This window comes from Papio anubis, chromosome X (genome assembly GCF_008728515.1).
Source record: "Papio anubis isolate 15944 chromosome X, Panubis1.0, whole genome shotgun sequence".
NCBI lineage: Eukaryota > Metazoa > Chordata > Mammalia > Primates > Cercopithecidae > Papio > Papio anubis.
In genome coordinates, this window is record NC_044996.1 from 55,806,158 (window position 1) to 55,818,229 (window position 12,072).

General features: G+C 32.3%; 1 protein-coding gene across 8 annotated transcripts in view; it reads right to left on the reverse strand.

Annotated features, from left to right (window-relative positions):
• Window positions 1–12,072, reverse strand: part of DIAPH2 (diaphanous related formin 2) — a 914,469-nt gene that overhangs the window by 684,927 nt on the left and 217,470 nt on the right. For all 8 annotated transcript variants that reach the window (XM_021932747.2, XM_021932745.2, XM_021932750.2 and 5 more), the window contains 4 exons: window positions 8,373–8,447; window positions 8,223–8,292; window positions 4,203–4,339; window positions 2,170–2,278 (listed from right to left, as the gene is read on the reverse strand). In XM_021932747.2, coding sequence (XP_021788439.1) covers window positions 2,170–2,278; window positions 4,203–4,339; window positions 8,223–8,292; window positions 8,373–8,447 — 391 coding nt within the window. The remainder of the gene's footprint in view (window positions 1–2,169; window positions 2,279–4,202; window positions 4,340–8,222; window positions 8,293–8,372; window positions 8,448–12,072) is intronic.

Consider the following 12,072-nt stretch of genomic DNA (forward strand, 5'->3'; position numbering starts at 1 on the left):
AAATTTTAAATTGTGGTTTGCATATCTTTGCATCTATAATCAGTATTCAACAAATTCTTGAATACTTAACAAGACGTCTATGATTCTTCCATATGTTACTTGTTAACAACTTGTCACTTTATCATTCCATTCTGTCCAGCTTTCTGAAGGCTAGCAAATGTCTTTCCCATCTCATTGTTTGGGGTGAACTACTCATTGGCAGAGGTATCCCTTCAAAGTATAGGCAATGCAGTATTCAAATTCTGGCATCACAAAGGCACAGGTTCAAATTACAGCTCTATCCCTTAACAGCTGGGTGATTTTGGAGTGCCTTTTAGCAATTCAATTCCCTGATCAGTAAACCAGAGGTAATAATACATAACTCACAGAGTTGTAGCTAAAAATTTATTTAAAGAAGATTTTAAAAATATATCAATGTATTTGGCCCATGTAATGAAAACTTTGAATATAAATAAAAGAGTTCATTCCTACTCAACAAACTTTCAGAGAGAAGTACAAACATACACATATAGCTGAAAACCAATGAAATTTAGTTAGGTAAGCTCAACCATAGGAACATGAACAAAACTTTCAAAGTCATCTAAAAAAGGCAGTCTTCAACCTTTCAGTAGAGGTATAAATTTTTATCAAGATTAAATTTTATAAGGAACAATGTATTATTTTAAAAAACACTGGAAAAAATATCCTAATCTTTAAAATATGTAATATAATCTCAGCACTTTGGGAGGCCAAGGTGGGCAGATCACCTGAGGTCAGGAGTTCAAGACTAGCCTGGCCAACATAGCGAAACCCCGTCTCTACTAAAAATTAAAAAATTAGCCAGGCGTGGTGGGGTGTGCCTGTAATCCCAGCTACTTGGGAGGCTGAGGAAGGGAGAATCACTTTGGGAGGCAGAGGTTGCCGTGAGCTGAGATTGCGCCATTGCACTCCAGCCTGAGCAACAGAGCGAGACTCCATCTTAATAAATAAATAAATAAATAATACATTTGACATAAAAGTGCACCATAAAAGTTGATCCAAAATGTTCAATATAGTTGGAGTAGAAGTCATGATTAACAAAGATCCTTCAATATTTGGAGAGGTATTACAATTTTGTAACATCACAGATTCTTTTAGACAAGCCAATTCATCTATCTGATGCCGTTTCAAACTCTGGCAAACAAAAATACAAATACTTCATAATACATAAAAAAGGAGAAAATTAATTGTGTTTGTTTCACATCAAGCAAGAAATTTTAAGAGTTAAACATTCGATGCTGAGTAGCTTGACAAAATTAAATGTGGAAACTACCTTCTCTTTGTTGAACAACAATATGAGAACTAAAAAAAAAAAAATTCAGAGTTTTCTATGGTACATTAAATGGTATACATTGTCTAAAAGAGAGATTAGCAGAGACCAAAAACCTGGAATCAAATTCCAACTGTGACACTTAAAAACTGTTGTCACATTAGACCAGTTATTTAATCTTATTCGTCCCATAAGCAAAACAAAGATACAATAGTAATACCTACATATCTAGGTTGTTGTGAGAATTAAATCAAATAATATATACAAATTAAAATGTTTACTGCAGGACCTCACATCATAAATACAACCAATAAATATGCATTCTCATCCCTCAAGAACAGAGTTATTCATAAAATGGATCATTTCCTGAAACCATCTAAGTAAAGATAGTGAGTTTTGTCATTTTCTAAAGAAGGCATTTAGTAAGTTGTCTACACAGGGCTATCAAATGAACGCTAATCTAAGAATTGCAGTTCATACGCTTCTATTCCGGTGAGTCACACCTTTGAATGTTGTCTGAATGGCACAAAGAGAGATGTGTTTAATTGTCTTAAATTTCTACAAGCCCACCAACTTCACTAAAACTTGTTAGGATAATAGCATTGGCTGAACAGCTTGCCCTTTTGCCTTGATTATTGCTAAAGCTTCAATTTCCCTGGTTTATTACTAAATTCTTGTCTAAATATCAATGCCACATTTATAATAATTCAAAAGTATTTTTCCTAATTTTAAACAAATTGTAATTCTCACAAACTAGCAACAGAAAAATTTTAGTTTTACATTCCGTACTACTTAAATGCCAGCAAAAATGGAGTTGACGTCATACAAAATGAGTACTTTAAAAACAACTCTAGAAGCAATTTAAGACAAAACTAACTCACCTGTAATTGCAAGGCTTCCTGATTTTCTAAACCTTCCACAATTGGTGAAAATCGTTCCCTGTTATTTCTTTCTGCTGCTGTTGTTATAGCCCCTAAAAGTTTATCTAGACTGTAGAGAAAAAAGAAGAAACAGAAATGGGAAATACTTCTTATACATACACTATGAGCATAAGTCCTTTCAGTATTCCCTGTTTTCTTTCTGGTTTTTGATGTTTATATGTACCATTAGAAATTTTTCAAATTATCATTTGCTTTTTTGATGGAAATTGTATCTTTTCAAATATGCACACATACTGGAATGGCTAAATCAAGCTAATTAACATATATTGCCTCACATACTTACATGTTTTTGTGGTATGAACAATTAAAGTTTACGCTCTTAGGAAATTTCAAGTATATAACACACTGTTATTAACTACAGTCACTATCACATAAAATAGATTTCTTGAACTGATTCCTCCAGTCTAACTGAAAGACCATTACAATATAGGAATTGTGTTCCTGTACGCATATTTCTTTAAGTCAAATATTGATAGCTCTAAATAATTTTAGGGTATCAAAAGGAAAATTCGATTTTAAAAACTAACTTTCCTGGGTGACATTAAAAAAAGAATACTTAAGTGATAAACATTAAAATTTAAAGTTTCAGGTTTTGATATTTCATGTGTTAACGTTAATTTCACTTAAACATAATATGGCACCTATAATTGTTAACAGTTTATTGGAGCATAAACAGATTGTAATTTTATAATAAAGATCTGGAAAGAGCGATCATTTTTTAAAGAATTTTTTTAAATCAACATTTTTTGACTATGGAAAAAGAAAAAAGACTCTAAAAAGGAAAGCCCAAGTAATTAAAGAAGAATGTATAATTATCTAGCACAAGAAACTTATTAACCTGACCAAAAGTATTGGTAAGTATCTCCATACAATGCCTAAAATAAATCAACCTCTATATAGTATACTACTCTTATCAAATTATATCTGAAATTATAATTAAATCATAACAGTTATACTGGACTACATTGCATTTTATTAATATTGAAAATCTAAGTGAATAAAAATATTTGTTACACATGTATAAACTGACTTTTTAAAAAATAAAATCTAAGGATCCTTGCTTTTACATATGTTATCTCATTCTCAGTTTGTTATCATTGAGGTGAGACTAAATATGGTAATATATTTGTTTAGTGTTTGTCTTTTGGTTTCTGAGGACAGTAGCTAACACTAAACAATATCTCATTTTATTCTAACAGTTATGAGAAAGTCAACATATTGCAACATCCTTAAATCTTTGCATAGTCCTGTTCTGACTCAAATTGACATTATTACTATCACGCAAAGTGTTCCAAGGAAATATTTTGTTTTGGGTCCTTAGCAGATATTTGATTCTTTATCACAAGGGTTTCTTATAAACTAGACTTATTAATGTCATCAAATCTGAAAGTTTGCTTCTGATTCAGTATTATTTCCATAAGATGTGATCAAATGCATGTTCAGCAACAACTTGCTGCATTTGGTGGCATATACACACTTTGAATAATTATCAACAACCGTTTTTTTCTTTCTAACAGGTGGGGTTGTTTCACTCTACAAATAATTTTCATTTACCATGGCATATAAAGTAAAATACTATTATAAGATAATGCAAAATAAAGGCATCTATTCATATTGTGTGATATGCAGCACAGTGTTTGTGTATGTATGTGTGTGTATTTGCCAAAATAACTCTCTGACTTTTGTCCACTGTCTAACGATTGCTGTACCTCCCGCAAAACAAAATTCTGCTCAATCACTTTGAATCCAACTTTCAAGAATTTCCCACTAGGATTCTATGTGTTTAAACTTAGTTTCCATAATATCAACAAAAAAGCCAAAATATAAACAGGCAAGATAAAAATTTCAATCATAAATTATCTAAAATACTGTTTTCATGAAAGTTATCCAAAGAAACAGAACAAAAGTAGGACTTATTAATTTCCTAAGTGTCATTTTCCATGCAGCAAATATAATAATATAGCAATACTTACATGTTCTCTTCTCCAACAATGCAAATAGCAGAAAGTATTTTTACTATTTCAGTCATCATGTTGGGTTGTTTGGGGTCAATTGCTCTTGCCAATAGTAAAAGACTTCTTTCATCTCCTAGAATCCTTTGTAATCCAAACTAAAAAAAAAAAACAAAAAACCTTCATTCAGAATGTCTATGGAATATATCTTTAATTTAAAAAAGCAACGTACAACGATCTTCCAAAAACCCATACCCCCATAATGAGGTTCTACCTAATTATATGAATATTCTTCAAATGCAGTTATCTGTCTTTGTTTTTTATATGAAATGACTGCATCTTGGAGTTGTTGCTCCTTGATCAGATATGATCTCCATTAGTCTGCCCTAAAAATTCCATAAATTTGGAAAAATATGGGAACAATCAGTATTTCTTCAACAAAGAATAACATATAAAGCACATACTGATATGATTTTCTAAAGTAATTCTACTTATGTCATTGGGTCTCCCTGGAGATGTCTGGAATTCGTGGTTAAATTGTCCAATATGTTTGTATGAAAAATTAAGGCGAAGAAAAAGAGAATTTTTTTTAAAAAAGGCTCTTTTGAATACTATATGCCAGTATAAGCCTCAGTATGGATATTCCCATGCCTTCTCTCTCTTATCTTCCCTGATTCACACAGCTGTGCTGCACTACAAACGCTGTGAACCTAAAGAAATGGCACCTGGGTTTTATTAAGTGTCACAAGTCAACTAAGGAGAGAAAACACCATTTTCATTTATTTTCTAAGCATGAGTATCTGTGTGTATGTGTGTGCATGCATGAATTTAATAAATAAGAAATTTTAATGAAAGTCTAAAACTTGAGTTTTCATTACATTAAGAAGGCAATATATTATTTTATCTTTGTCCCACAAAGTATTTTTCAGATTTGTTATAAAATATTTTTGCTTCATTTTACAGTCTAATGGTGAAATTGGATATTTCATCGGAGCAAAATTTCCATTTCAGCTAAACTTTAGTTAATTACCAGCCATATGAATAGTTCCATCAGCCCTAATTTAACTTCTAAAAGAACTCAGAGTGGCAGATGGGGAACATAGCTAAAGCTCTTAAATGTGAGTTTATCACAGGTCATAATAAATAGGAAAATATATGGAGATAAGACCAAAAAAAACAAAAAGAAAATGCAAGAAACAAGTCTGGAAAGAAGCAACAAAAACAAAATAGATAAGTATGCATAAAGGTGGCCAGTAGATGATTAAAAGTAATGAATATTAGTGAAAAATACATTTGCAAAACTGAGAGACAATGACCATGCAATTACCAAACTTAATAGCTTTATGAGTCATTGAGACTGAGTGAAATCATTAGGTTTTAAAATTTTTTACTTAATGTTTAAAAGTAGTTTTTAATATGTAGAGACACATCAAATATAAAAAAGAAGACATGAAAAATATATCTGGAAAATCATTAATCCAAACATCAGAGCAATATTATAGTACTGGAAGTTAAGAAACAATGGGTTGCTTTTTATGATCCTATTTTTACAGGTATTGGATAAAATAAAGGAGTTTTTGAAGTAGGTAAACTCCATGGGGCCAAAAAATTTGATGTGTAAGTCATTTTGGATAAAAGTTTAATTCCTTGATCTGGACAATTTATTCCAACATGAAGTGAAAAGATCACTGTATATTTTCTATTCTGAATGCATATTTTATGTCTATTGTTTCACATGTCTGTAATTCAAAAGATCCATTAATCCATGCTCTGAGCACCTATGTGCAAGACATTAATGTGGCCTAATTAAAAACATCAATTTTGAATAATCTAAGTCAAATCATAATGCTTTTCGAAACTGCCAAACTCTTAAGAAACTAAGTGTTGACAAATCAAAGTATGTCCTGTTAAAAAAAAAAGGCTCTATAAGAATCTTACTATTATAACTCTCTCTAGTGAGTGTCCTGATTAAAATTACTTAGCATCCTAAACAGCCATGAAAATTGACAACATGAGTCAGTAAGAACTTAGAACAAAGGGTCCTATAGCTAAATTTACAGATGAGGGGACTGATACTCAGAGAGGTCAAGTAATTTTCCAAAGGCCACACAACTTATTAGGAGCAAAGCATGAACTATATCTCCTGAATTCTAGAACTGTGTTATCTTTCCATTATGTCATTGTTTCCCTCGATTAAAGAAAGAGATCCATCTTGAGCTGTGAAGAAGCAATGCTCATTATTTCTTTGTTAGGCATCAGATTCTATTTAACTTTGTAGCCAAGGACTAACAGCCCAGATTTTGAGAAAATCTGTACTAGTAGTGATGGGAATGTTTCTGTAAGAAACTTCCAGAAACAGTACAAATAGCATATTATATTCAGGAGTCTCATGTCCACTAGCAAGCATTCATTGCATATGCTGATATAATAACATTCTTTGCTGATACATGTATGTTTAATATATAAATACTTATATATATTTCCATATGCTTGAGACTGTTTATAGATTAACACATAATCTTATTGCATTGGTTATTAATAGCCATATTTTACATTTGGCAAACTTATACTTATTGTTATAATTATTTCTATTATCTATTTTGAGATTATTAAAATACTATGTAAAGGGAAATAGGTAATTAAGTGAATTAGTCAATAGTATTTTATCTATAGGTATGAAGAGGTCATTTCTAAGACAGTAAAACAAATAGTTTATAGAAAAAATACTGTAACTTCATAACCTGAGTAAAGCCTATTTTTAGAAAAAAAAAAACCATTGTCTAAAATTCATAGGGTCCCTTATAATGCAACTAGTATTACACATATACATAAAAAGCCCTGCAATTTTTCAGAGATGTTTTATATGTATGTAAACTTGCTGACATTAATAAAACATAAAAAAAAAAAGAGAAATCTCAATCTTACAATGTTCTTAGCAAACAAGTCAACCCATCCTTATAATTTTCCTTTTCAATAGAACAGAAATTCTCTGTATGGAAACATATTCAACAAACCACATTTAAATTTTCCTACTACCATTAAAGAAAAAGCATTATCACCTAAATTGGGAACAACACTAATTCATTTGTATGATTTCAAAAACCCAACAATAAATATTTTGTGAAGCAAAGTATAACTTTCATTTAAGTATTACTTAAATATTATGAGGATTTGCATCATAAGGCCCCTTTTGTAAAGTGAACAAGCATTCACTATTTTGTTCATTTCTTTTTTTTTTTCCCCCATGTTTTCTGAAATTTAGTACTATAAAATCAAAAAGACCTCTGTTCACATGAAAGAAATTATTGGAGGAATAAACAGAATAAGAATCAGACACAGCATTTCTAAACTATAGACAAGAGTCAAATACACTTTTTCCAATCATTTTTTTTTCTGTTTCATTGACTAGCTCACCCTCCTGAGGAAATTAGCAGCATTGACAATGGAAAGTACTGTTTTATCTATCTTCCCTATGTGAAAACAATATATTTGAACAGAAGAAACAATCGAATAGGGCTCCATTTTTGAACAGACTTAGATCTATAGAAGTTATATCATCCCTGAAATCCTCTGGTTGCTGTAGAGAACTTCTTTGGTTAAACTGAAATATCAGCATAGAAATTTTAAAAAAAAAATTGACAGAAAACTAACAATAGCTAACATTTTGGAAAATTAAACATCAAATTTATCTTTTATATATGGTTTCAAATGCATATTTAACCTCACTGTAAAACTTTATAAATACTTATTATTTATAAGCCTGTAATAACTAGCCTATAATTAATTAATACAGCAGAAACAAAAGTAAAAAATAGGTACAGGGTGGGGAAGAGGATTAGGGAAAAGAGTTAATGCATGCCAGGCTTATTACTTAGGTGATGGGTCGATTTGTGCATCAAACCACCATGGCACATGTTCACCTATGTACATGTATCCTGGAACTTAAAAAAATAATAAAAAAAAATTTGTTCATTTCGTACTTTCATAGTGTTGGGCAAGTTCTCACCTTTTGTGACAGGGGCAGAAATAAATACTACTTACCTTATTATTCATAAATGCTTTGAGGCATTGAATAAGTTTATACTGATTCTTCTTGTCAATATTTTCTTGCCTAAATAAAAGAAAAATGTATATTATGTTGTGCTGAAACATTTCCCCTTTGGTGATTTTATTTTTAATGTTTATTCTTACTGTTTTTTGTCCAGAAGCTTTTCCAGCTCATCTAATAAGAGTCCAAGACCTTCATGGCCAAAGTTGTTAACCCAGCTAAGAAATAAACAAAAAATTAGATGTATAAGTAAGTTAGTAATTTTAAAACATTAAATATCCAAAATAAAATTTCAGTTTTCAAATCTCATTATTCTGTCTTAATATTGCCTGTTTTTATTTTTTCAATTCCCACTGCTTCAAGTATTGACTCTATGAGGATGACTCAGTGATCTTTACCTCAATCCTAGACTTCTCCACATTTTAGACTGCCCATTACACAGCACTGCCTTGGTTGTTTCACCAGCATGACATACTTAAGCATGAATTTACAAGCTGAATTCATCTTCCCCTGTCTCCATACCCCAAAGTCAACTTATCTTCCACTCTTTGATACTGTATTAATAACATCACTACCCTTTAAATTCTTCAGACTTGAAATACTGGCATAATTATTTGATGCCCCATTTCTTTGACCTTTGCATTTATTCTATTTATTCATTCAACAAATATTTGTTGAGTGTCTACAAAGTTCCAAGCATGTTCTAGGTGAGAGAGATACGTAACAGGCAACAAAATTAGGCAACTAGCCTCACGGACTTTACTGTCTAGAGCTAGGGAGACAGTGAACAAATAACTATATACTAAATGTAAAAATTGCTTTGATGCAATGAAGAAAAATAAACCTTGGAAAATAGAATGAAAGGAGTGGCAGGTTGCTATTTTTCATTGTGTGATCAGGAAAGATTCTTTGATAAGGTTAGGTATTTCAGTAGAACCCTGAAGAATGTGAGGACTTTCCAAGTAGAAGGATTAAGGGCAAATTGGGTCGTGAGGCATTAGCTACTATGTTTAGAATGTTCCAGGAACTGTGAGGAGACCCATGTGGCAGGAGCTGAGTAAGTAAGTTTAGGAGATTGGCTGGACATAAAGTCTCCTGTATGGCAGAAGGCTGAAACACTGCTAATGTAGAGCTTGGTTTGACTTTCTGGCATCCAGTCACAAATATTCTACTTCTACTTCTAGAATGGCTCGTCCAAATGGCTCCTTTCTTCCTTCCCAATGCCTGTGCTAACATTCCAGGTTAGCCCTAGTTATCTTTCCTTTAATAAGCCTGGAGACTCCCAACTGGTGATTCCCCAACTTCATTCTTTTCTTTGAATCATTTTATAAAATGACAGATTAAATTGCCCTTAACCAAAGTTTTCTGTCCAAAAATTTCCCCCGGACTACTTAATACATTTTAAATCCTTTGGCTCAACATTCTGATGTAGCCTCAATCCACCTTTCCAGCCTCAGGCCTTTAAGCACATGTGCCAATAAAATGAGATAAATTATTATTGCTGGAGCCCACCTTGCACCTTCCTCATGTTAGCTCATTTATTCTTTCTTCCCAGAAGGTAACCTCAACTCCATCTCTCCCAACTATTTAAAACTAAAATTGGCTGTTTTAAGTCATTAATGTTTTCCCCCGTAATTCCTCTGATCAAATGAGTTCTTTTTCCTTAAAATCTCCATGTAATATTTATCTCTTACTGCTTGACATAATCATAATGATTCTTGCCATATGTCTTACCTGCCCCTTTGGCATGTAAATTCTCTAAAGAGAGTTTTATCATTTCATTACTATTTCTATCTTTCATAGTGTTTAGCAAGGTAGTTCATATATAGCCACTAAATATTTATATTAAATAGAGTCAACACTAAATAAATATTTGCTAATTTAAATTTAATTAAATTTACTGGCTTGTATGGTTAATAGAATAAGCAATCTCATACTACCCAAGAACATCATAAACATAAATCAATATATAGACTTCTGTGAAATAATAACATCTATGCTGTATATATTTAAACCATTCCATTCCAGTCTTTATCCATTTCATAGCTACCTAAGGTAAATCTTACCAACAAAGCAGAGACTGAAATTTTTAAGGGGATATGAGAGACATCCCTAAAGAAAATATACTTTTAAAATAGCTCATATTCAGAACCAATCGCCATCCACAATATACATAGAAGCTCATTTTAAACAAATTCTGCTTTAATTTCCATAATGGAAACAAGAAAAAATCAATATGGCATTGTAATGATAATTGGCAACAAGCTACTGTTCAATTGAGGCATGTAATCATCTAGTGCAATGAGCTATTTTCTCTAAAGGCTCGATAATCAGTGAGGTGGTGGTAGAGGGATAAAGGGACATCAGCTTTAAGTATAATATATTCTATTTAATTTATCACAGAGAAAAATCAGAAGATATCATTACAGCACACTGTACCCTACAATAACCTTTACATAATAGGAATTCTGAACAAATTTTTATATAGTCCTCAATATCCGCTTTGGCATTTGGGAAGATGAAATAATCCATGATTTCTTTAAATTTACCACAAATTGTTTTAAAAATTCTGAATTTTACTCATATTCTCTTTATGCCTACTGCTATTAAAATTATTAGGGTTATTTCTTTCTTGGTCTAGGGAAGCATGATTCACAAGAACATGATTCATATTTGTTCAATTGAAATCAGTCACCCACACATCCCCTGTTTCAAATGGTGCAGTTTATGGTACTTTGGTTTTATTCAGGGAAAATTACTATTTTTCTTAAAAAACAAAAATAAGATACAATCATACAACTTAAGTGTGAGGAGGCAGGGCCTATTATTGCAAACTAGACAGGGAAAAGTCTTAAATGAGAATATTTTAGGCCAAGGGGCAGAGGAGGCCTAGTAAGAGTCTTTAAAACTTTTAAAGTAGAGAGAATGGGAGCCTGAAATGAGCCCATTGCTAAGGGGTAAAATAATTATGTATGATGACGATACTCAAGAGGTTAAAAGGAAAGGGATGTGGCTAGACATAACTTTGTTTCCTTTTTCTCTTGCCAGCACCACCATTTCTCTGCCTTTCAGGCATCAAACACTGTGAACTCCAGCCAAGCACTTACTGTTTTACTGCTTCTCTTTCTCTTTCTTTCTCTCTTTTTTTCTCTTTCTTTCTTTTTTATATACAATAGAGAATACTGATTTCAGCCAATACAAAAGTGGCCATGAAATGAGGAGGCAGTTTAAAAACAAAATGTTGGCTCCTGTATGTGAGCATGTGGGCTGAAATTCTGACACTGAAACACTAGAAGTAAGCATAAATGAAGGGTTCTCAAAGTGTGCACTCCAAATCGGCAGCATTGACATCATCTGGGAACTTGTTAGAAACGAAAATGCTTGTGCCTTACCTCAGACCTACTGAATCAGTAGCTGGGAGGAAGACAGAAATGTATGTTTTCACTAATTCTCCTCGCGAAACTGATGCTTGCTCAAATTTGAGAACCACTGGCATGGAACAATGGATTGCTGAGAAGTAGGGGAAGCCTTTCTCAGGCAAGACTCAGGCTCAGAACTCAAGGCTGCTTTATATGCCCACCCCACCATACTGTGCCCTCCCAGTGCCACAGGACACAGATCAAGAATCCAGTTGAAACAGATATATTTGGTATATTTCATGGAGTATGCAAATTCCAACTCTGAGTTATTTAGTACTAACTGGAACATCTAGAATGATAAGAATACAGTTGATGACCTGATTTAAAATCTTACTCAGAGATTACAGACAAAGACATAAAATTTTCTGCACTATCTCAGCCCAAAATAAGAAACTGATATTTCTCATGGACCTTACATTTATGA